At 32.8% G+C, this 27,391-nt stretch overlaps 2 protein-coding genes, 1 long non-coding RNA gene and 1 pseudogene across 3 annotated transcripts; 2 read left to right on the top strand and 2 right to left on the bottom strand.

Moving 5' to 3' along the window:
- Positions 1-1,709: 1,709 nt before the first annotated feature.
- LOC112712772 (2-hydroxyacyl-CoA lyase-like) lies at positions 1,710-3,583 on the top strand (annotated as a pseudogene).
- An 8,535-nt stretch (positions 3,584-12,118) lies between these two features.
- Positions 12,119-12,950, top strand: LOC112712850 (uncharacterized). Its single transcript, XR_003157929.2, has 2 exons — positions 12,119-12,282; positions 12,385-12,950. It is a non-coding gene; the product is annotated as an uncharacterized lncRNA (long non-coding RNA).
- Positions 12,951-14,537: 1,587 nt separating this feature from the next.
- On the bottom strand, positions 14,538-17,582 carry LOC112709877 (putative disease resistance protein RGA4). Its single transcript, XM_025761863.3, has one exon. The coding sequence runs from the start codon at positions 17,580-17,582 to the stop codon at positions 14,538-14,540; it is 3,045 nt and encodes a 1,014-aa protein (XP_025617648.1).
- Positions 17,583-19,994: 2,412 nt separating this feature from the next.
- LOC112709876 (putative disease resistance protein RGA3) lies at positions 19,995-22,949 on the bottom strand. Its single transcript, XM_025761862.3, has one exon. It carries the CDS (start codon positions 22,947-22,949, stop codon positions 19,995-19,997), a length of 2,955 nt encoding a protein of 984 aa, XP_025617647.1.
- Between the last annotated feature and the right edge of the window lie 4,442 nt (positions 22,950-27,391).

Here is a 27,391-nt window from a genome sequence, read left to right as displayed (position 1 = left end):
CAATTACAAAAAACCATTTAATTTTTTTAATTAATAATAATATTTTTAAATTTAATAGTTTTAGATTAATCTAATCTTTTTTTTTAAAACAAGAGGACAAATTTTAGTTAAAAAAAATTTAATAAAAAATATAATTTTGTTATTATTTTATATAATTTACTAAATAAATAAATATATTTATTATTTAAATATAATATTATATTAATAAAAAATAAAATTATTTATTATAAAATTTTAATTCATATGATAAACGTTACAAACATTAGAAATTAGAATTTAATTCAATTCTATAATTTTATTTATTCATTCTAAACATTAGAATTCAATTCAATTTTAACTGAAATTTAATTTTTGATAGAATTTAATTCAATTCTATACCAATAAAAATTTTTAAACAAGCTGTTTAGATATTGTTTTTTCTTTAATTTCTAATCAATTTGATTTTCCGTTTATTACAATTAATTTCGAATTCTCTCATAGCTAATAATTAAGTACTCTATTGTGATTTTTAAGAAGAATGATTTGAGATTAAACTCTTGGTTATTGATTTAAAATTTTGTGACAAATTTTATTAAATTTTAAAGACTATTAAATCCCGATTTAGAGTTACAGCGAATCTTAAACTTTAAATATGTGAATTTTTTAAACCGATATTTAGTTCTCATCATACAAAAAAAAAAAAGAAAAGAATGCAATTGGATATTCAATTATTAATTACAAGGAGGGGTATAGTAAAATAAAAAGATCGGATCCATTAAATTTTTAAGGTTTAATTACTCTGTAAATCCTATAGTTTCACCAAATTTTTAATTAGGTCTTTTTATTTTTTTTCTTTTCAATTGGATCCCTAGACGACTAATTTTTTTTCAATTTAGTCCCTGCTGTGACAAAATCGTTTGAGATAACATAATATTCTGTTAAAAAATCGAATATTCTTAAAATTGGGTTAAAAAAGCAAACTGAACTCACTTCCAATTTTTTAAAATTCCAAAACTACCCTAGCCAGCGCTTATTCTCTGAAATCAGTGGCGTTTCTCCTCTATTCGCTGGTGTCGTCGTCCATCTGCGTTGTCATCGTCCTTGGCGGCGTGAGCATCCATCGTCGTCCGTCGTCCTTGGTCTGTGCTGTGCTGCACTGCTCTGCTGTTAGTGGCAACTCCATAACACAGACGTCACTATCGAAGTCTTAATTACCTCTACAGCTTTGGAGGAAGCTCTTCAATTTCTCTTAAACTGAATTCATTGAATTGAAGAATTCAAGAAAGAAAGAAGAACGAAATTAAAAATGGGTAATAAGAAGAAGCAGATTCTCAAAGATTCCCAATTCGTACCCTTTCTCACTTCACGTTCCAACATCGACCTCAAGGTGCAAAATTCTCCTAATTAGCCTTTTCAATTTTGCGTCTTATCTCAATTTAGGGTTTTAAATTAACTGCAATGTGCCTAATTCCCCTTCATATATTTCGTTTTCTGGATAAATGGTGAAATTGGAATGTGAAAAAACTGAGTCAAAGGTTTAGAATTTTTAATTTTTTTTTCTTTTGTGGTAATTCAGGATAAGTAGCGAAATTTAAGCGTTAGTAATGGCACTCAAGGATCTAAAGAAAAGTCTAGGATTCCTAGAATAAGGCTGGGGCACTGCTGCTACCCCAGTTGCGGTTGGTAATGCCATTGTTGTTTCTGGGGAAGATGCTACCCTTGTCACCACTATGATTCATCAACCTGATCCTTCTGTTGCTGTGGGTAATTCCTCTCAAAATGACGAAGATGCTAAGAATCCTCTGCGGTATGCAAATTGATGTCACTAATTTTATATGGATTATTGAAATTAAATGATGTGGATTAAGATTGTAATTCTGGTTAAAACTGTTGTATGCCTCAATAAAATAAGAAAGGTATTTTGTTAATTTTGAATTGTTCTGATACTTGGTTATTTTTGTTTTTCTTCTCCTCAGGTACAATGCAATGATTTTAGAAGCACTGTCAGCTCTGAAAAATACTAAATCTGACCTGAATATCATTGTTAACTTCATTGAGGTTAGATTATGAACTTATAGCAAGTGAAGGTAGTAGTGAAGAAAGTGATACTAATTCTCAGAATGTAAGTTAGTTTACTTGTAAGCTTACTACTGTATTTTCAAGACGTTTTTGTGAATTTTTTTCATCAATTATAAACTTGAAGGACTATAAGATATGTAAAAAAAATTTCTTTTATTAAAAGTTTGTTATAAAACAGCATAACATATCATGAGGCATAGTGTTAATCCAGAAATGTGTAGAAAAAATTTTGAACTGTTTGTGTCTTGTCTTTTTGTTGATACTTGAAAAAATATGTATTGCTTGTTCTAGCCTGAATATAGAAAAAATTCATACCATCAATATACTTACTTTTAAATTTTTGTCAGTCAAATTGGTTCTTTTTTTGGAAGAACTATATAAAAATCAGTTTTTCTAAACAATTCTAGTTATTTTTTTAAACAATTCGATCTACCAAAATAGGTATCGATTTTTGAATACTTATTTTTTGAATTGATTTCTGATTTTTTTTATGTAATGGTTTAAGGTTTACAATATATATATATATATATTATTGAGGAAAAGATTGAGTTGAGAAAACCCCATTTGAGTTTAGTTGGTAATACGAAAACAGTTGTGGAGACTCTGAATAAGGAGATTAAGGATGATCTATTTTGTTTGGCTAGGAACCACCTTGGGTGGAAGCTATATGGAAGAAGTCTAAGGATAATGCGGCGAAGAAGAAGGCTTGGATTGCTAAGGATGTTCTGCCATTCAATTTCTTGATGCCAATGAGAATCATAAGAATGCAATTCTTGGAGTCAGAAGCCGGCTCCAATAATGGTGTCCGACGGTGCAAACACCATGGATGTAGGTAGGGCTGTGTTGGCTCAGACAAAGCCTAAATCTAGATTGGATGCAGGGACTTGGAGGATCATAGGGGTTGGCCTCAGTTATTGCATTGCAGCTACAGTGGCTTGTCCCCATTGACTTGTTGCTGCAGTTAAAGGGGATTTTAGATTTGAATTTAGTGCCATTGAAGTTAAGGTAGATACTACTAAACCCATGCTTATGTTTATCTATTTAATTGTCCTTCCATTGTGTTACGTGGATTGAAGTCCTTATTTTTAGTTATATTTTTATCATCTTTATGAAATTTTTATTGCCATTTGTTTTGAATTAGGATCTTCCATGAACTCGCTAGTAGTTTTGTGACAGAGAGGATTACATAAGCTGTGTAATTACTATACGCCAATATGTTTGTAATGGTTTAATCCAGGAATGTGGAGCGAAAATTCTGGACTGTTACCTTATATATCTTATCATTTTTTCAATTCAGACATTAGTTCAGTATCAGTTATCTATGGTAGTGATTGTTTTCAACAATGGAGGTGTATATGGTGGTGACCGGAGAATTCCCAAAGAGATGAATAGACCTCACAAAGATGATCTTGTTCCGACTTTCTTTGTTTCGAAAGCAGACTACCATGCTTTGATTGAAGTTTTTGGTGAAAAAAACTATCTTATTGAGACACTTGATGAACTCAAGTCTGCTCTTTATTGTTAATCCTTATGCTGGTTGTGAGAGGCTGCAACACAGGAACTGATTTTTAGATTATTTGTATTACACTGAAATTATGTTTTCTAAGATTTTTGTTTTTAGATTTCAAATTTCAATAACACAAATTACATAGCCTTGTGATTTTTTATGGTGTACCATGATATGATAAAGACACAAACTATATTCTATGAATCCACACAAATATAAAATGTTACATGATCATAATAAATACTTGAATGATGAAAATTGAATTTTATACTGCTATTTTTATTTCATTTTATCAATTCTTTTTTTTTTATGTTCTTAAGATAAAGGTATTTTGAAAGTAAAAAAAAGAGAAGGTATTTTTGGTATAATTTGTATATAAATAAGCAAAAAAATGATAATAACAAAATAAAAAGGATTATAGAAATATCTTTCATGCCGTAGAATTATTGAATAGGGATTATAGGAATATCTTTCATTAAATATTTACAGTTTCATCGAATTTTTAATTAGGTCCCTATACTTTTTTTTCTTTTTAATTGGGTTCCTAAGGGTATACAAGTAATTTCACAATTCACTAATATTTTTTTACGTTTAACGTTAACAAGGACTAAATTGAAAAAAAAAATGTATAGAGACATAATTGAAAAAAAATACAGAGACCTAATTAAAAATTCGATGAAACTATAGGATCTGCAGAGTAATTAAACTAATTTTTAACTCTTTCTATAATTTTAAATTTTTTTTACAATAATAATAATAATAATAATAATAATAATAATAATAATAATAATAAGCCCCACAACAGTAGTATTCAAGTGGAACACGCTATTAATGACTTTTTTTACTAATTTTTTTTACTAAACATTTTCGCAAAATAAATTTTCAATTTATCTTTCCATAATTATTGATTTTGATATATGTCTATTATTGTAGCTATTTCAATAATTTTATCATTCCCTATTTTTATAATTTATTGAGATGACATATATTTTTTAAATACACTCTTGACTCATATATCACCATATAATATGGTGTTTGGACACTAATGTGATAAAAAGCTTAATGTTTTGAAAAACCCAAGCAGTTGAGAACTTTTGGGGATGCTCTCAAGCTGTGACTCAGCAAACTCCCCCCCATAAAACTTCGTTGTAACTTGTAAGTGCATTGTTTGATTTTTCTTCTTAGGTTGAAATTAATAATTCCCTCGTTCAAGACCGAACGTTACATAATAAATTTGCAATTGAGTAGATTATTTGTTAGGTTAAACAGCCGTAGACTTTCCTTATTCTTATTGATTAAAAAAACAAAACAATGAACTGTCTCGCCAAGTGGTAGTTTATTTAATCCTTATTGCCGTTGTCATGGACTCGTGGAGCAAGTGAGCAACACGTTTTGGATAAAATAATTTGATTCCTTCCCTCCTTTAATTATATATATGAATAAGAGAGACAATCTATACTTAAATTGTTAATTTGTTATTGTATAATGATTATTTTTTGTTGATAAGAACCAGAGAGCCGAGTGAAATTCCGAGTTTACTTAAAAAAAATGAAAAATAGTTGATGAGAAACTCTAAAAGAGGAACACTTTTATTAAAATCTAATTAGCATTTAAATAATAAAAAAAAATAATTCTATATCATTAGATGAAATTTTATACTATTAAAAATATCAATAATAATTAATTAATTACTACAAATTACAAAATTTACCGACTCCATAACATTCCTTATAGTTTATTTCTCACCAGCTCTTTGTTTTTTAACTTCTTACGAACTCATATCTAATTGGACACATTATGTTATTGATTAATTAGGGGAATGGGTATGAGTATAGGCCTTTCTTTCCTCCAATTTTCATTAATTCTTTATATACATATTTATATTTGTGATGGCTGATTTCTACTAAGATAGCAAAAATTTCAATTTTTTTTTAAATATTTTGATAGTACAATTTTAAATAAATTAATTTATTTTAAAAAAATTTATTAGATAAAAAAATTTTACAATTTAAATTATATTATAAATTCATGTTTTACGTGTTTAACTCATTGTTTTGATTTAATGTAAACTTTTCAATTTTCAGTATCTTGATTCATGGAGTATGGAGTATATAGATTAATAGCATAGATTGATCACACTGATAGGTGCATATACAATGGTATATATTAAATTATAACTTGTAATATAAATCGAATACTAAACAACTTAAAGTTTATCGGTGGTTAGCTAAAAGTAAAAATTAAATGAACAATATATGTTAGCCCAAGTGATAGAAGAATAGAAGAGTTAGCAAACATGTTTGGAGTCAACGAGTTAATACTAAACAACACAGTAATAGAAGAATTAGCAAACATGTTTTCCCATTACAATCATAATTCATAAGTAATCAAATAATGCATTACAAAACATACAAATAATAGAAAGCATTTCGAGGTACACACTCTTTTTTTTGTCTAAGAAATTTAGATGCAAACCAATGATCCGTGGGTCACACTCACATTACACAGACTCTTATTATTTAAATGCGATAACTATTTTTTAGGATGCATGGTATACCATGTTTGAAGAGCAACGAGAATTAATGCAGCAAGTGCACCCAAAAAGGCAAGCAGAGAGCAGAAAGAACTAAAATAAACACTTCCGCTAAAAAGACAACGAAAAATTTTAATAATGTAAATAATGGATTCTAAATTTGGTTTAATATAAAAAAGATTAAAATTACTTAAGCCAAAAAATTCAAACAATTTTTTTAAAAAATTAATTATTCTAACTCTAATTTATTAAAAGAATTTATCTAAACATCCTCATCCTTCAAACCGTATGCTATTTTCACCTTTATCAATCATTCTACTTCTTCGACGTTAGAAGCATCTTCACTGGCCATTATCGTCCACCTCTGTAACCCCCTCCCTCATTACTGTTACAGGATTGTCATCAAATAACTATTCACGTAGTTATTAAAATAATTATTCGACTACTTAATGAAATGATCATCTAACATTTGTTAATTGTATATACTTAAACTGAATCAAATAAAATAGTCATCCAATTAAGAATTAAAATAACCATCTATATACCTAGTAAATTAAACATCCAGCACATTTACGGGGTGGAGAGAGTCGACGGCGGCACATGGAGGCAGGGAAGGAAATCCGATGACGGAGCAGCCATGCAACGACAACTTTGGCTAGGTGAGGTTGCAAATCTGCTCCGTGAGCTTGGAACCCGAACGCGCAGTGGCCAAAGATGGAAGATGTCACGACTCAATTCCCAGTACGTCATGATCATACTGGAAACTGAGTGTCACCAACTTGCTTATCCAAAACTTTAACTATTTACTATTAAGCCTGTAATCGAATTAGCACACTATTGAATTTTTGGAAAAACTTTTACTTTATAAAAAGATTTGCGATGACAGCTGATTAAACATACACAAAACACAATAAAGAATCAAATAAAGCATACACAAGGCCAACATTATATATAAACATAACATATACTATAGATCATACATATATATAAAGGTACTACCATATATACATAAGTTAGCGTACAACCCTTCATATCTTACTACTATATACATAATTGATGAGTTTGGAAACTCTAATTTAAATTGATAATGATTAAACATTATTAAAATAATTAGTTGCAAAATTATCAATTTGATTTTAATTCATATGTGCTAATTAAATAATTTTGCTATGCGGATTTTTGCGATTGGGCCGAAATATAACAAGCCCATTGGAATATTTTTCTCAGCCTTGATATAAAATTGTTGTGATTATGGTGGTTGAAATCATGGTTATGTTATTTGGACCAAAAATTATGATATAAGCCCAATTGAAATCTTTGCTACTAAGACCAAAGCTTGATCCGAAACCAATATTGAAAGAAAGCAAAATTCCATGCTTCCAACGGATTCCACTTTCAATTTGTGATGGATTTCAAATTCAATTAACTTGAATTTACTTGCATTGGAAATATGCAAGAGGAAGAGAAAAGTGATTTGATGGCTTTAATGATGCTACACGTTACTCATCAAACAAATGAAGTGGAAACTTAATTCACTTTCATTCTCTCTCTTAGTTTCATTGAAAGCAATTTTAGTTTCTCTTTTTACTCTCTTTTCATTCTCGGTCACTTCTCAGAAAAACATGGAAGCTATGGCAAGCTACCGTAGAAAAGAAGAAGCAAGTAACAAGACCATTGTAATGATGGCAAGAAAAAGAAAACAAAAAGTATGCTGAGGCTGAGATCTTCACCAAAGGAGGTAAGATTTGTTGAAGTAAGCTCATGCTCTCCATACCAAAAATGGAAGAAGATCTCGGTCAGAGGAAGAAGATCCTTAAGGGATGACTTGTCTCAACTTTTGATCAACTGCCATAGGAGGTAGCTACTGTAGCTACGTGGAGAAGATGCAGAAGTTAGAACAGAAGAAGCTGTCATCATCAAGAACTCATTAAGGGCTAGGGATTCTTCTTGGAGTGCAAGTCAAGATGGATGGCTCGGATTGGTGAAGCTTGGTGTAAAGGAAAGACACAGAGGTAATTGCATGTTGAGGTTTACATTCGGTTATCTCTCCTCTCTCTCTCTCTCTGGCCGAATCGGTTTTGGGTTGAAGAAGAAGAAATTTAGCTTGGTTCAGCAGTTTCAACCGTGGAGGCTTCCCCTTCTATAAATAAGGGAGAACAACCCGGGCTTGAAGCAAGGAAAAGAGTGAAAGCACAGTGTTCACATAGCTACCTAAGCTAACAGAAGTTCTTCTCCTTCAATGTTTTCTATTTTGTATTTTTCTGTTTAATTTTGTCTGTCTTGAGTCTCATGGAAAAAGGCAAAAAGGGAGGTTTGTAAGAAAAAGCCATAGAGCAGAAAAAGGCAGGGTGCACAAAATTAAAAGAAAAAGCCATAAATGTCCTTAGAAGTCCTTTGTACATCTGTGTTGTGTATCATAGTTCTGTGGGAATTCTCTTGCAAGTTGGGTTAGCACTTTGCAATTGAAAGCTTGGTGGGTTACCAAGTCAAGTTCAGTTTTGGGAATAGATTCTGGACTTATCCTAGATAGGAAGGGTAGTTCCTAGGGAGAATTGGTGTCTGTAATCGAAAATGATTATAGTGAAATTTCATCATTGTTGTGATGGAGACTGGATGTAGGCTGCATTGCACTTAGCAGCTGAACCAGGATATATCTTGGTGTAATTTTCTCTCTCTTCTACTCCATTTCTGATTCTGCTGCATAGGAGATAAAACTGAAAAATATCTCCTGGATAGTCACGAGACAAAACGAAAAAGTCTCTCGGCTAGGCACGAGACAAAAACAAGAAATATCTCCGTTCTGAAGGACAACAAGAGTTACTAAGTAAAAAGAGGGGCTAAGATTCAACCCCCTCTTCTCTTAGCCACTAATAAACCATCAATAATTAACACTCCAGGCCTGGTCCATATAAGAAGCCCCTAAGCTAGCACCCGAAACTAGCCTAGCCAGTATTTAGAGTTCCTAATCTCTCGGTTGATCTATCCAAAAGTGAGAGACTAAATCAAAATTCCTACGCTAAAATGAAGGCGCCACCCAAAACACGCTACCAACTCTTACTGTCTCTGATCGATCATTGCAACCAAAAGACGAGATCTTTATCACCTTCATATCTTTTGCTGGGTCCTCGTATATATAGGGGTAATCTTAACTAGAGTTCCTGTTTCCATCTGAAGAGGAAGCGCAGGGGTAAGAATTGGAAAGTTCTTAGTATGGTCGAGATGGTTAGTTAAGTCTGTTTTAATACTATACCCAGTCAGCAGCAGCAACTGAATCACGCATCAAACACAATAACTAAAGAACATAAAGAGAAAACGAATACAACACATACACAATCACAGAAAACAGAATTCATAAAAGATATGGTCAAACAATCATGATGTATGTTTATCCCTAGTGCAGGTAATGAGTTCATCTGTCGGTTTCGACCTGCTCTTGATGTAACTCAGCAACCTTTGTCTGAGTTTGGTTTTCAATGCCATAACCTTTGTAAGCAACCTCTGTCTTACAGGTGCGACTCTCTTGAGCCGATGTATGCAAACATAACCTCTGTAAGCAACCTCGGTCTTACAGGTGAGTCTCTCTCTAGCCAATGTATGTATCGATAACCTCTGTAAGCGACCTTTATCTTACAGGTACGACCATTCCCTAGATTGGTCGATGTATCTCTGGTAAGCAAATCTCAGTGGATTTACCACCATATTTTTGCTCGTTTTCAGTAGGTAAACAATCATCTCAGCTCGTTTTCAATGCCAAAAGATAGTCTAGGGAGTTTTTAGTTATTTTTAAATGATTAAATTGACTAAAACCCCAAAATAGTCCTTGAGATTGGACGAGTTACCCATAATTGTCTTTGACTTTCAAAATTCCCTAACAGCATCCCTCACATTCAGCTCCGGGACCCATAGTTGCCCTTTGACCCTTTCTGGCGCACAATCAGCAAACGGAGGGATGATCTGGCACCTCCAATGCCACGCTGGAGCCAGCAACAGCTAGCTGATATAGCAAATCTGAATTTTGTACCCAATCTGGTCCCTGGTCTCATTAAAACCCTAAAAGCTAAGATCATACTCTTCATCGCCTGAGCTTCAAACTGCTGCTGCTGATTTCTTCTCAGATCATCCTCTTCATCGCCTCCAGCTCCAGGTAATAACGATTCTTAGCTTTTAGCGTTGTATGAAAATAGTTGCCTTGATTGAAGAAAAGAGACATACATTTAAATCAGAAGCACATCCCAGATGTCTGCCATGTACACTTTCTTGACCCAAAGATGCGATTGGAGTAACCGGTAGTGAGTGGGCAACCTTTGACAATGGAGAGAATGAATCTTTACCATTAAGAGAGAGGGTCCTTGAAGTAAGTGGATGTGGAAGGACCATCCGTCTTTGCGAAAGAAGATAATGCGGCATCTAATGACTATGGGGGTATTTGCAGAGAGGGGGAGTGCAGGCCGTCTGGAGTGAGGAATCAAGGAAGCCTTGTCACCTTTTTCATTTGCATTTGCAGCACATGTCTACAGTAAGTAACACAATGCAATGATACATCAAACAATTGCAAACTGACAAAAGCAGCGGCAACTTATAGTTTTGAGTATTGAGTAATTACAGTTTTAGAGGAAACTGAAATTTAGCCAAGTTACATTCGTATTATGGTAGCAACGGCTAGCAATCAGAAAACAAAGAAATGGCAGATCGAAATGGAAGGCATATGATCTGTATGTGTTATTACCTGGAGTTGGAGGCGATGAAGAGGATGATTTGAGAAGGAATTAGCAGCAGCAGTTTGAAGCTTAGGCAATGAAGAGGATGATCTTAGCTTTTAGGGTTTTAATGGGATCAAGGACCAGATTGGGTACAAAATTCAGATTTGCCACATCAGCTAGCCGTTGCTGGCTCCAGCGTGGCATTGGAGGTGCCAGATCATCCCTCCGTTTGCTGACTGAGCGTTGGAAAGGGTCGAAGGGCAACTATGGGTCCCGGAGATGAATGTGAGGGATGCTGTTAGGGAATTTTGAAAGTCAAGGACAATTATGGGTAACTCGCCCAATCTCAGGGACCACTTTGGGGTTTTAGTCGATTAAATTATACAGTTGGTTTTTATATTCTCACTAAAATTATAAAGTAGTCTTTACTATCAAACACGTGTAAGTCACATGTTTAAAATAGTGAATATTTATCGAATATTCTGTTAAATTAAATATTGTTTGAACGATGGGGATTAAATTACAAAATTTAATTTTATTTAAAGATCTAATTATAAAATTTTAAAGTGTAGAGATCAATTTATAATTTCTATAAAAGTATATGAACTAATGGTGTAATTTAACCTGTTTAAAATGAAGCATTATTTCAAAATTATGAGATCATTTGAAAAATTCACATTGCTTATCCGTTTAAGATAAGATTCAATAATATATATTCAATTAATTATCCCTTCTCATTCACTTGGCACCACTAACTTAATTATAGTATTATTTTTAACTTTTCAAGTCGTAATACGTACATTCACTAACTTTTCATAAATACCAAGCGATTTGTAATTTTAATAATCTTTCAAAAATATTATCTCCTTCCACTCACTAACTTGATTACTCTTAATTTTTCATAATATTCATTTACTGACTTTTCATAATACCACTTCACTCATATTTTTATTAATGTTTCAAAATTATGTAAGTCACTTTTGAAAGAATTATACATATTTAAAAATTAATGACTTAACAAATATTTATGCTGTTTGGAGTTTAATTTGGACTATACTTTAACACTATATATGACTAAATTGTTAATGATGATCATTTTCAATTAATAACAAGTTGCCGTAAGAAATGAAAATAGGCTAATATTATTTTTAAAATGAAAAATATTTCTTATAAGTTAAGAAAAAGTTAATTATTTTGAAATTATAATAATTTTATTAACATACCACCAATCTAGTTAATAAGTATATATATCAAATATTAAATAATAGAAATATCGTTTTGAACTAAATAATTTAATTTTGATTTAATATCTAAATTTTGTTTAACATCAAACACAAACTTTCAAATCTTTTTATTTATTAAAACAAATTTCCAATTATATATAGCCCCTTCATTTCCTTGGAGTTGCTCACACTGCACTTATCATAGAAAGATGGCTAAATTAACTATAGCAAAAAAATTGTTTCTTCTTCTTTTGGTTTCAGGTTCATCATTACTTTATTAGTATCTTTAACTTTTTTCCCCTATTGGAATATATAATCATTTCCATGTTCTATTGAAATATAAAATATATTGATATTATGTAGGGGTGTTGATGACAATTCAAGTGATTGGAGATAAGAGGTGTGAAGATGTTTGGTATGACGAAAGTTGCAAAGATGGAAACTCCTATTATTGTACCCTAGAATGCATCAACAAATATGGTTTCACAGCTGGTGCAGATTGCAGAGATTCCTCTTGTACATGCTCCCATAAATGTTTGTCCTATTAATTATTTATAGGGGTGTACATGATCCGGTCTGACTCGAAGATTCGTTCCGATCCCAAATATTTTAGGAGCTAATTTAGTGTGATTTTATCGGGTCTAGGATCGGGTAAGGGTCTCAAAAATAGACCTGGTCATTATTTCGGGTCAGGTCTGGACTATAGTTCGGGTCATTCGAACTCGGTCCAGTGGCTCGGTCATCATACACAATTAATATTTTGTGTTATTAGTGATGGATGATGGCTATTCTTATGTAGAATTTAAATATTGTAAACCTTAATATTTTGTGTTATTAGTCATTATAAGATTATAAGTTAATGTTTTATGTTTAAAATGTATAAGATTTTAGACTAATGCATAATATTGTGTTATTTGTATTGATTTAAATATTTAGTGTTATTAGACAATATTAGTATTGATTATGGTTATGCTTTAATTTTAGAGAAGGGTTAGTTCTTATTATATTTTTTAAGTGAATTTTACTATGTGAATTGTGAAATAATGGTTGGAGCGAAATTAGGTAATTTTTACATGCTAAAGATCCGGTTTTCACTCGACCCGAAAGTACGTAGGTTTCATTAGGTTTAGGATCGAATTAGGATCTAAAAGTTAAGCCCGGTCTATATTTCGAGTCGGATCTGAGTTAGACCAAACTTGATGTGACCCGGCTCATGTACACCCTAATTATTTAGAAGAAATTCAATATTTGAATTGTATTATAAGACAAGCGTGATTATAAAGTGTGGAAGTGTGAGGTTATTATTTATCAGGGGATTATTTTATTAAATTCTATACACAAGAATATAAGTTATTTTTCAAATAAATAAGCACTTATATTCAATTAAATAAAAGGAGAAATATTATATATTTAAGTTATTCTCATCCATTTTGTTTTTAATGAAAGTCTATTATATTGAAGAATAATGAATGATTATTGCACGCAAGTGATATCTGAGTGTATTCATTACATAGAGTTTCCTAACTCTGATCTCTTCACAAGCACACACTAAATTGAAGAATGATAATAAGAAATTAAAATTGAAAGAATAAAGTTTGAGTTTTAGAGAGCATGGCTATTCTCATATTCTTTAAAAATTATTTGTTAACTGAGTGCACAATTGATGCTTAATCTTTCGACCAAAAATTAGAAAGTAAATATTCTTAATGATGCGTTAGCATGTAATATATCTAAGTATCAGATGGGTTGAATTTCTTTGTTTGGTAGGATAAGAAAAATTAATCAAAATATCCATAGCTTGTTGAAATTCCAGATTTAAAAGAAGTGATTCTCTTGTATTATTAATAAATCATAATGTTAATATGCATAAAAAAGAAGGGACAATTCAGTTGTGGCTTCAATGGACAGAATAAAAAAAAGAGAGAAATTATAAAATTGAAGAGAACATTTATATATAGCACTGCTGTGAATGACTTGTAATTCCATTTGTACATGCTAAGAATGACTTGACTTGTTACTGACTTAATTATAGTAGGAATTGAACTATATACGAAGCATAAAAAATAATATGGACAATTAGCGAGTAATAATAATGAAAATTTGAAATTAAAAAATCATTATTTTTGAAGTCTTCCATAGAACAACAAATTAGTATCAGATCAATCAAGGATACAAAATCACAAATTAAGAACTACTAAATGGGCCAATTTCAATTTCTATGATTTGATAATTTATTTTGGGCAAGATAATAGATACTCATTTTTGTGGCTTAAGGAAAATAGAGGGTGCTAATGGCTAAACGATAAATGAATATATAAGTTGAAACTTGAAATTGGATAAAAAGCCTATCATCATCAAATCTAAAATCTACTGCCATATGAAAAATTAAAATCCTGCGTATTTTAAACTAACTTAAAATACAATACAAGATATTGAAAGTTGAAAGCATGATTATGCAAATACACAACAAAATGAAAAGAAAATAATGAATAAACAGTGTATAAACTAAGAATACATTAAATTAAATATACATGGGGAACATGTGCTATCTTGTGCCAATCCTCCCCTGTTCCTTTCTTACACCGCTCTTTCAACATTGGGCAGCCACTAATACTCAAATATTCAAGTGAAGTTATGTACCGGACACCATTAGGCAAGGATCCCAAACACTTACAGTTATCAATTGACAGTTTTCGAAGTGAAGATAAGCCTTCCCAATCCTGTTCTGGTAAACACTCCAGCTTTCCACAGTTACTGATGGTTAGATGAGACAAAGCAGTGAGTTTTGTGATGTCAGATGGCAGTTCCTTCAATTCACTGAAAGATACTATCAGCAGAGTTGCAAGAGAGGTCATGTTGTTCATCATTCCCTCTGGGAAGCACGACACTTGATCACTTTGAAAAAGATGAAGTTGGTTAAGAGCGTTGAGATTAGAGATTGACTTCAGTTGCTCATTGCTACAATACAAAACGGTGAGGTCCTTAACACTTGGAAGGCACGGCAATTGCAGTTTAGGGCAATCGGTGATTTCTAATTTAGAAAGAGAGGGGAACATGTGTGTTGTTTCCCGTTTCAACAACCGCTCCATGTTTGGCAAGTTGGACACTTCCAATTCCTCCAAAGATGGGAATGCCTTTGCTTCAAAACCATCATAACTTTCATCTTCCTCAATGTACTGCACATCCTTCATGCAAATTACCACAAGCTTCTTCAGAAATGGAAGTTTTCCCAATGGAGGAAGATGCCGGCAATATCCACAATACTCAAGTCGAAGAGAAACTAAATTGTGGGTAGCAGAATTGTTTTGCATCCAAGTTGGCCAATGTAATCCCTCATAGTATTCTATCGTCAACAGCTTGAGTGTGGAGTGAGGTTGAAGCGCTTCAAGTACTTCTTCTGCTCCCACTACCGACTTCCTCTTGTCCCATGACAAGCTTAATTCTGTGAGGTCTTGTTTACGCTTCAAATTTGCATCTTCAGCTTCTGATATACTCCCAACATTTCCTAGGCCTTCAATGCGTAGCTTTCCTCCCAGATTCAAACCATGTAGCTCTACCAAACTATGCCCTTTCTCTGATTTCACAATGTATACACTTAGTGTTCTCAGATCACATAATTTGTGAGCCTCAGGAAACATACGAGATAGAGAACCACATTCATCAATGATAAGATGTCGGAGATTTTGCACCCTTGTCAAGTGTTTCGGTAGACGGCGAAGACTCCACAGATCTTTTAGTTTCAAGATTTTCAATCTACGCAAATTGCAAATACTAGCAGGCAAGCTCTTTATATCCAAATAACAAAGTTCCAAATACCTCAAGCAACTTAAACTCCCAAATGATGGTATCTTTCTACCATATATGGACAAAACCCGAAGAGAATGATTTGTTGGAATCAATCTAGAAACGGAGGGAAATTCATCTGAATTAAGTTGATGGTGATACAATGTCCGCAAGGATTCAGCTTGCTCAAAGGCTCTCTTCTTGAATTGTTCTTTATCAATGTCGTGGAAAACAATATGATGGGGGTTTCTTGAAGAATCATTAAGGTTTTGTTTCTCCAAGCATATACACTCTTGCTCTGAAATTGATTGAGCAAGATCATGGACTAAATCATGCATCTTGAAATAAATATTGCCAGAAAAATCTTCACTCCTCACATCTTGGAAGAATGATTTTTGGTATAATTCATTCCAAACCATGTTGCCAACCTCCTCTGCCTCCAAGTTTGGCCGGGATGAAATAAATCCATTACCCATCCAAAGATAAATCAATTCTTGCTTCTCGATTTCTGTATCTTTGGGAAATACGGCACAGAAAGCAAAACACTGCTTTAGAGTTGGCGTTAAAGAAGAGTAGCTTAATCTCAAGACAGGCATGATATCATTCTCATCTGGTAAACTCCAAAGCTCACTTTTCTGAACTTCAAGCCATTCTTTTTCTGTACTTCTTGAGTGCATTACAGCTCCTAAAGCCAGTGCTGCAAGAGGTGATCCTCCGCATTTCTTGACGATCTCCTTGCCTATTGCTACAAGCTCTGCACGCTCTTCTTTGTCAGCTCCAAATGCGCGCAGTTTAAACAACGACCAACAAGCATCATCGGATAGACGGTCCAAATGATGAGCTTGGCATGTTCCCATAATTGTTGCAACATCCTTATCGCGAGTGGATACTAAAATGGAGGAGCCTTTAGATCCACAAGACAATACAGATCTTAACTTATCCCATTTGTCTTGGGTTAATCCCAATTCCATTTCTTGGCTTCTTTTCCAGACATCATCTAAAACCAACAAATACCTTTTACTTTGTAGCAACACTTTCACTTTTTTCTCCATTTCTTCTAAATTCATGACCTCAGACTTATCCACTTCCATAGCTTTTAGAATGGAACGCAAAATACTCACCAGAGTGAAATTTTCAGAAACACACACCCAAATCTTCAAATCAAAATTGTTGGCTACTTGTTGATTATTGTAGACCAGCTGAACAAGTGTTGTTTTCCCAAGACCACCTAATCCAACAATGGGATAGACGGAAAGGGACTCAGAGCTTCGTGATGGGCTAAGAAGAAAGTCCACAACTTGCTTTTTATCTTCATCTCGTCCGTACACTTGAGGAAGGGCGATAGTTGAGCTTGTTTGGCGCCATTCAGCAACTTCACTTGACCTTTTCCTCACAACTTGTCTAAGATCAAAGTTGCTCCTACGTTGAGCAATTCGATCCAACCTCACTATCATCTTATTCAACTTCTTCCCAAGCTCACGCTGATGAATCACCTTTGGATTCAAAGATGAGAAGCACCCAGGTTGAGAGGATTGAGTAGACAACTGATCAAGGATATCATCCATCACGTACATTGCATTTTTAAGCTGCTGCAGCCACACCTTGAGAGGACGATTTGACCATTGTTTCTCCTCAGCATCATCAAGAATAGCTTTGATCAATTCTAAAGTGAGTGTTAGCTCTTCAGCCTTTTCCCTGATTCCAGAAAAGGCTGCAAATTCACTCTGGACCAAAGTGATCAAGTTCTTCAGCACAATTTCAATCAAGGTCTCAGCCATTTTCAGAAATGCAACAAATGAAGAAAAAAAGAGAGAAAAGAAGACAAAGATGAGAGATTGGTATTGCTTTAATTTGATGAGTGCAGATGGCTGTAGGGAACAAATGAATTGTTAATAAGAACTATCTTGTAATGCAACAAATGAAGAAAAAAAGAAAGAAAGGAAGACGAAAATCAGAGACAATGCTGAGATAGGTGATGCATGTAATGGAATCTCTGCCTCAAAAATGGAATAGAATAGACAAAAGAAGCTGGATTATTGTAGAACAGCTTCGCTCAAACTAAGAATCAGATCCTTGAGAAGCTCCATGAAACAATAAGCATCTTTTCGTCATATCCTTCACTCCATCAACACAACAAATATACGCAAAGTTACATTACTCTTTTTTCTATTTTGAACTACAAGTATTAGAGATTCTATAAGAAATAAGACTCACGCAACAATATTGATTACTTCATAGTCAAAACTTGAATCGATACCATGGATTAAAGAAGAGATATCTTTCACTATAATCAAACCATTAGGTTCAAAATTACATTAGTTACTTGGTGAACTCCTCCAGTAAAAAATTCCGTTGAAACTTCTTAGAAAGTTTTTCTTTTCTTCTCTGTTGTGGGACTAAGAGTAGCAAAATTAAATTCCACCAGCATAGAATAATATTATGGAGAGAAAATTAACTCAAACAATTAATTTTTTTGTATTTATTAATTATTATTATTATTATTTTTTTTTGCCAAAATTAGGAGACTTAAACTCGCGACCTCCATAGAGTATAAAGAGATTATGCTATTTGAACTATAACTCATTGGCTTATTATTAGAATACTTTAAATATAAAAAATATATAATTATAAATATTATATACATAAAATTATAAATATTATGTTAAATAAGATAAATTTAATTATTATTTCTCTAGTATTATTGTAAACTATTAGGGTCAAAAGTTAATTTTAGGATGATATTTATTCACTAAATCATGTCAGGTGTACAATTAATAAATCAGTTAGATGTTCAACCAAGTTTGTTAGTTTGTTAGATTTTTCAAAATTAGTTAAGTTACTATTTATGCATCCAGCTGTCTATATATATAAACCAACGTCAGATTCAATGAGAAGCAAGTCATTCATTTTTTTCTCCAAATCAAATTTAATATAGTATGAAAGCTTGTTATTTTGGTGGTTTCTATTGGAACTGGTTCGGTATTGGTGTATGGTTGGGTAGGATCAGAGTAGCACTATGTCAGGAAGTTTTTGAACGAGGAAAAGCTCTAAATGTTGATGGAGTGAAATGAGAATATATTTTGAGAAATTTACATCTCTACAAATTAATATCATATTCTTCTCTATATCATATAATTTGTACTTTTTATATAGTCAATCCGGTAGCCCAAAAAGACAGCTTTCATAGTTCTTGAAAAATATTTATTTCACTGAGATAATAGGGTGGATGCATGGCATGCAAAGGCAACACAAACACTCACATTTTCCAAAATTATTGAGAAGAAACTCATCAATATTTGAATTATATTATAAAATGAGCGTGATTATAAAGTGTAAAGTGTGAGATTATTATCTATCAGGGGATTGTTTTTCTAAATCCTATACACAATATAAGTACTTCTCAAAGAAATAAGCATTTAATTTATATTCAGTTAAAGAAAAAGGAATATTAGATATTTAAATTATTCTCACTCATGTAATTTGTTTTCTAAAATTTACTTCCATTTATTATTTGTTAATTGAATAGACACGATTGATCCTTAGTCCTTCGACCAAAAATTAAAAAGTAAATATTCTTTGTGATGCGTTAGCATGTAATATGTCTAATTTTTTATATATTAAATATGTGTGTGAAATAAATTTATTGTATATTTTATTTGAATATGAAATGTCTTATTTAAATGATAGGCCTCACATCTCTGCTGTTACTGATCTACCGATGACTTGAACTTTTACTGATGAATGTAATCTAGATTATAATGAAAATTTCATCGTAGTTTGTGTTGGAGGCACTAAAAATCCGAACCAAAATACATGCTTGATTCTTCTCTTCCCTTCTCTTTATATGTTCTGCACCTGAGACAAAATGAAATAATTTCCTGCAACTTAAGCTTCCGCAAAAACAGAATCTAAAATTTTAACTTAGTGCAAATTTGATTCGAGCATCCTTTCTCAAGTTCTATCAGTACCATCAATATATGAAGAACCAAGAATAATATGGACAATTAGCGAGTAATAACAATTGAATAATATGGACAAATTAGCATAAGATGAATGAAGGACACAAATTCAACACTACCAACATAAATAGATACAATGATTACTTTAAATTTACATGGAGAACATGTGCTATCTTGTGCCAATCCTTCCCTGTTCCTTTCTTACACTGCTTTTCCAACTCTGGGCAGCCGTCAATAATCAAAGATTGAAGTGAAGTGGCGAACACCATCAGGCAAGGATCCCAAACTCTTACACTCAATAATTGACAATTGTCGAAGTGAAGATAAGCGTTCCCAACCTTGTTCTGGTAGACACTCCAGCTTACCACAGTTACTGATGCGTAGATGAGATAGAGCAGTGAGTTTTGTGATGTCAGATGGCAGTTCCTTCAATTCTCTGAAAGAATATATATGCAGAGTTGCAAGAGAGGTCATGTTGTTCATCATTCCTTCTGGGAAGCACCACACTTCCTCACTTATATAAAGACGAAGTTGGTTAAGACCGTTGAGATTAGAGATTGACTTCAGTTGCTCATCGCTACAATTCCAAATAGTGAGGTGCTTAACACTTGGAAGGCATGGCAATTGCAGTTTAGGGCAATCGGTGATTTCTATGGTAGAAAGAGAGGGGAACATGTGTGTTGTTTCCCGTTTCATCAACCGCTCCACATTTCGCAATCTCTTCACTCGCAATTCCTCCAAAGATGGGAACCGGCTTGCTTCCACATTATCATAACTTTCATCTTCCTCAATGTACTGCACATCATCCATGCCACTTACCACAAGCTTCTTCAGAAATGGAAGTTTTCCCACTGGAGGAAGATGCCCGCACTTTCCACAATCCTCAAGTCCAAGAGAAACTAAATTGTGGGTGTCAGAATTGTTTTCCATCCAAGTTGGCCAATGCATTCCCTCATAGCCTTCTATCTTCAACAGCTTGAGTGTGGAGTGAGGTTGAAGCGCTTCAAGTACTTCTTCTGCTTCAACAATCGACTTGCTCTTACTCTTACCACTTTTGCCCCATGACAAGCTTAATTCTCGAAGGTCTTGTTTACCCTTCAAGTAGCCATCTTCAGCTTCAGATATACTCCCAACATTTTCTAGGCCTTTGATGTTAAGCCCTCCTCCCAGATTCAAATGATGTAATTCTGCCAAACTATGCCCTTTCTTTGATTTCACAATGTATACACTTAGTGTTCTCAGATGGCTTAATTTGTGAGCGTCAGGAAACATACCAGTTAGAGAATCACATTCATGAATGACAAGATGTCGGAGATTTTGCATCCTAGTCAAGTGTTTCGGTAGACGGCGAAGCTTAGACAACCGTGTTAGTTTCAAGATTTCCAATCTGCGCAAATTGCAAATACTAGCAGGCAAGCTCTTTATATCCAAACGACGAAGTTCCAAATACCTCAAGCAAGTTAAACTCCCTAAAGATGGTGTCTTTCTATCATTTATGCACAAAACCCTAAGAGAATGATTTGTCGGAATCAACGTAGAACTGAAGGGAAATTCATGTGAATTCAGTTGATACAATGTCCGCAAGGATTCAGCTTTCTCAAAGGCTCTCTCCTTAAATTGTTTCTTATCAATGCGGTGAAAAAGAATATGACGGGAATTTCTTAAAGAATCGTTAAGGTTTTGTTTCTCCAAGCATATACACTCTTGCTCTGAAATTGATTGAGCAAGATCATGGACTAAATCATGCATCTTGAAATAAATCTTGCCAGAAGAATCATCACTCCTCACATCTTGGAACAATGATTTTTGGTATAATTCATTCCAAACCATGTTGCCAACCTCTTCTACCTCCAAGTTCGGCCGGGATGAAATAAATCCATTACCCATCCAAAGATAAATCAATTCTTGCTTCATGATTTCTGCATCTTTGGGAAATATGGCACAGAAAGCAAAACACTGCTTTAGAGTTGGCGTTAAAGAAGAGTAGCTTAATCTCAAGACACGCATAATATCATTCTCATCTGGTAAACTCCAAAGCTTACTTTTCTGAACTTCAAGCCATTCCATTTCCGTGCTTCTGGATTGCATCAAACCTCCTAATGCCAGTGCTGCAAGAGGTGATCCTCCGCATTTCTTGACGATCTCCTTCCCTATTGCAACAAGCTCTGCACGCTCTTCTTTGTCAGCTCCAAATGCGCGCAGTTTAAACAACGACCAACAATCATCATCAGATAGACGGTCCAAATGATGAGCTTGGCATGTTCCCATAATTGTTGCAACTTGTTTATCGCGAGTGGATACTAAAATGGATGAGCCTTTAGATCCACAAGACAATACGGAGTTTAACTTATCCCACTTGTCTTGGGTTAATCCCAATTCCATTTCTTGGCTTCTTTTCCAGACATCATCTAAAACCAATAAATACTTTTTACTTTGTAGCAATTCTTTTACTTTGACCTCCATTACTTCTATATCCATGACCTCAGACTTATCCTTTTTGGTAACTTCTAAAATGGAACGCAAAATACTCTTGATAGTGAAATTCTCAGAAACACACACCCAAATCTTCAAATCAAAGTTGTTACCTATGTCAGGATCGTTGTAAACCAGCTGAACAAGTGTTGTTTTCCCAAGACCACCTAAGCCAACAATGGGATAGACGGAAAGGAACTCAGACATTCGTGATGGGCTAAGAAGAAATTCCACAACTTGCTTTTTATCTTCATCTCTCCCGTACACTTGAGGAAGGGCGATAGTTGAGCTTGTTTGGCGCCATTCATCTACTGGCCTTCCCCTCACACCTTGTCTCAGATCAAAGTTGCTCCTAGCTTGAGCAATTCCATTCAGCCTCCCTATTATCTCATTCAACTTGTGCCGAAGATGACACTGATGGATCATGTTCTTTGGATTCAAAGATGATAAGCACCCAAGTTGAGAGAATTCAGTAGGCAACTGATCAAGGATATCATCCAGCACGTACATTGCATCTTTAAGCTGCTGCAGCCACACCTTCAGAGGACGATTTGACCACTGTTTCTCCTCAGCATCATCAAGAACAGCTTTGATTAGTTCTAAAGTCCGTGATAGCTCTTCAGCCTTTTCCTTGATTCCAAAGAAGGCTGCAAATTCTCTCAGGATCAAAGGGGTCAATTTCTCCAGCACAACTCCAAGCAAGGCCTCGGCCATTTTCAGAAATGCAACAGTCGAAGAAAGGGAAACAAATGAATTGTGAATAGGAACTGTCTTGTAATGCAAAATGGTTTCGGTGTTGAAAAAAACTCCAAGAAAAGTGAGTGGACCATCTTTTAATTTCTACCATTATTCTTAACAGATATTTTCACAATACTTGCCTACAATTATTGTCCTCGTGCCCAGACAAAAGAAAGAAATTATTGTCCTTGTGTTGTTACTTTAATTTGTCTCAAATCAATAATTTTCATTCACAGTATTTTGATATCTTTTTCTTTTAGCCATATGAACATTTCAATTATTGAGTATTAGAGTTGTAACTTGCAATTCAGTAATCCTCGTCAGGTTTTGTTTGATACGATTAACTAAAAATCGATAAGAATTGAACTTTTTAGGCTGAATTAGAATTGAAGTTTTTGTTGTATTTCATATTAGCACGTACTTATGTAAGAGTGCAAAATTAGATCAAGTTAACTCATAAGTAACTAATTTTGAATCAGGTAAAGATTATATATAGACAGATAAAAAGAAAACATCAAACTATGTTAGAAAAACAAATGCAGCCTGTTCTTTGTAGCTTATATATCAGTGAGACAGTAACCATGATCAACATTCTTATGTTGTGAGTTCTTTGACCCGCAATACATATGCTGTAATGCAAATAAAATGCAGTCAGCGTTGAAAGAAAACTCCAAGAAAAAATAAGGGTAGATACTTAGGTGTAGTCAATTTCATGTGAAGTTGATAATTGAGAACCGTTAAATAAAAATTTAGTCAAATCATTTAACGACTCTCAGCTATCAACTTCACATGAAATTAACTGTACCTGAGTTTTCACTAAAAATAAGTTGACCATCTTTTCTACCATTTATTCACGTGCTTTTATTCAATGAGATTCCTCATTCCACAATAATTGCTTTCAATTATTGTCCTGCTGCCCAGTCAAAAGAAAGAAATGATTGCTTGTTGCTTTGTGCTTGTCTTTTTGGATTACTTTAATTTACTGAAAAATTAGTGTGTCTCAAATCAATAATTTTCAGAGTGTATTGATAACGTTTGGAGGTCCCACGCACTCAAATTGGCACAAAAACAAAACACTTCAATTATTGAATACTAGAGAATTGCAATTAAGTAACGTTCATGAACTTTTGTTTGATGCGGATTAACTATAACTCAATAAGAATTGAAATTCTGAATTAGAATGAATTTCAGTTCCATTTTATATTAATACTGGAGTTATGTAAGAAGTGCAAAATTAGGTGAAGTTAATTTGTATGTAACTAATTTTAGGTTCCAATTTGAGAGATATGTTGGTTTGTAAGAAACTGAGAATTTGGATAAGAGAAAAGAGAGAGAGAATTGGATCAGAACTGAATTGCGGCAAAAGATCAGCAATTGAATTCTTAATCTTCCTTTTTATATTCATATTAGGTGAGCCTCCAGCTAAGACCAACTTGTATAACTGCTTCAACTGAACCAAACTACCACCAACTAACTAACAACTCTCTCTTAATAACAGTTTCTTTTCATCTCTTCTCTTTCATTGATTGCTCTTTCCTTGACACTGAATACTTTAAGTGAGTGAAAATTTTGGAATACTGTAAACTTGAAATGTGCAAGGAGTTGAGACAGAATAAAAAGAGTCCATCTTTGGTCACATTGATTTTGTCCTTCATGTCCTTCTACTAATATTGAAAAATAACTTGACTACTATTATGCAAATACACAACATAAAGAAAAGAAAAAGAAATCAGTAAGGAGTGTATAAACTAAGAGCACAAATATACATGGAGAACATGTGCTATATCAGGAATAGTCTTTATATCTAGATCACAAAGTCTTAAATACCTCAAGTGGCATAAAACTTGGAAGATTTTGTGCATAAAACTAGAAGAAAGAAAGACAAAGATTAGAGATTGGTTTTGCTTTGACCAGTGAAGATGGCTGTAGGAAAGAAATTATTTGTAATGCAAATTGCAAAGTGCAGTCAGTGCTGAAAGAAAACTCCAACGAAATATGTATTTAATGTTATTGAAAATTTTAAAATCTTACCTTCCAAATAAAATCTCATTTTACTATTTTTAAAAAGTACTCTTAAATAGTATGTTAGCAAAATCCTTTTTTTTTTTTTTTACTATGCAGACTAATAAATATTAAAAAGACAATTCTTCATGGATATATTAAAGGAGCAACAACAATGTCTACCATTATTAACCTTTTATAAATACCAAGCGGGGAAAATTTGTTAGTGCATCTCCAATGCTAGTTTTAATTTCATTTCACTTTGGATTATATAAATATATTTGTAAGACTATATATCATAAATGATAATTTAAAACTAAAAGTGAAATTTACTCCTCCAATATTTAGTATTAGTTCAATTAAAATTTTATATATATAATCATTTCCAAGTTCTATATAATATAACCTATTGAAACATAAAATATTTTGATATTATGTAGGGGTGTTGATGACAATTCAAGTGGTTGGAGATGAGAGGTGTGAAGATGTTTGGTATGACCAAAGTTGCAAAGATGGAAACCCCCTATTATTGTTATCGTAGAATGTCTCACCAAATATGGTTTCATAGCCCGTGCAGATTGCAGAGATTCCTTTTGTACATACACCCATAAATGCTTGTCCTTTTAATTATTGAGAAGAAACTCAATATTTGAATTGTATTATAAGATGAGCGTGATTATAAAGCATAGTTGTCAGAACCGAACCGGTGATCGAACCGATTAAGTTATTGGGTTATTGGATCATTGGTTCAACTAGTGGGTTACTGATTGAACCGATTAATCCGATCCTATGTAAATAAAAAATAAAAAATAATAAAAAATTTAAAGTTAAAATTTAAAATACATATTTTTACTAACATTTTAAGAATATTCAACTATTCTAAAATAATATGAAACAGAAATAATAAGTATTTTATTAATTTTAATGTATCATAAATATTTTATTTTGTTTTTATATTAAAATAATAATTATTTTCAAAATTTAATAATTTATTAATAAATTTATATCTATTATATTATTATATACTACAAATATTTATTAAAAAATAATATTAATAGATATTATATAATTATGAAAAAAAATAGTGAATTTATAATTATTATTAAATAAAAATATAATTAATTTAAAAATAAATGAGTTTATAACTAAAATTAAAATAAATTAAATAGAAGTAAATATATTTGATAAAAGATATTTATATATATATTAATTTGTAAACATGATAATTAAAACTGTGATAGCCTGGTGGTTGTGACATGTTTTTTTTATTGAGGACAGGGTTAATTTGTAAACATGATAATTAAAACTGTGATAGCCTGGTGGTTGTGACATGTTTTTTCTTATTGAGGACAGGGTTCGAACCCCACTTCACTCATTTTGCAAAATTTTAATTACCAGCGGTTCGGTTGGACCGGTTTACTACGGATTTGACCGGTTTACACCGGTTCTCATCTTTGTGTGGTTTAATTAGCGGACCAAATCGGTTTAGAGTCTGATTCACCGATTTTCCGATTAAACTGGCCGGTCGGATTTTTACAACACTGTTATAAAGTGTGAAAGTGTGAGCTTATTATTTATCACTTATATTCAATTAAATAAAAGGAGAATATTATATATTTAAGTTATTCTCATTCAATTTGTTTTTAACTCTGATATCTTCACAAACATACACTAAATTGAAGAATGATAATAACAAATTAAAATTGAAAGAATAAAGTTTGAGTTTTAGAAATTATGGCTATTCTCATGTTCTTTAAAATTATTTGTTAACTAGGGACGGAGCTAGATGAAAGATTAGAAGAGGGCAAAAAATATTTATATAATAAAATAAGACTAAAATAAAATTTTAAAAATGACTAAACTAAAATTTACATATAATTTATGTGTAAAAAATTAAAATTAGGGGGATCATTGCCCCTCTTTGCTACAATGTAGCTCCGCGCTGTTGTTAACTGAGTGCACAATTGATCCTTAATCCTTCAATGAAAAATTAGAAAGTAAATATTCTTAATGATAGGTTAGTATATAATATGTATAAGATTTTTATATATAAAATATGTGCGTGAAATAAATTTATTGTATATTTTATTTGAATATGAAGTATCGTATTTAAATTAAAGGAAAAGTTTAGGGGGCCAGCAGTTTTATTGAATTTTGGCCAGCATGTAACCAGCAGAGGAAGATGAACCATTGGATGAAATCTCATACCAATCTCACACCATCAAATCATCATTGATGGCTAATTGATGGCTAACAATCACAAAAATTACTGGCCCTAGCATTGCTCTAAATTAAATACTAAATAGTAGTCCTCGCACCTCTAATACTATTATAGAGCTACCGATAGATGGCTTGAATTTCTTTGTTTGGTAGGATAAGAAAATTTAATCAAAATATCCCTAACTTGTTGAAATTTC

This window comes from Arachis hypogaea, chromosome 9 (assembly GCF_003086295.3).
Source record: "Arachis hypogaea cultivar Tifrunner chromosome 9, arahy.Tifrunner.gnm2.J5K5, whole genome shotgun sequence".
NCBI classification, from domain to species: Eukaryota; Viridiplantae; Streptophyta; class Magnoliopsida; order Fabales; family Fabaceae; genus Arachis; species Arachis hypogaea.
This window is presented reverse-complemented; position numbering and strand designations above follow the sequence as displayed.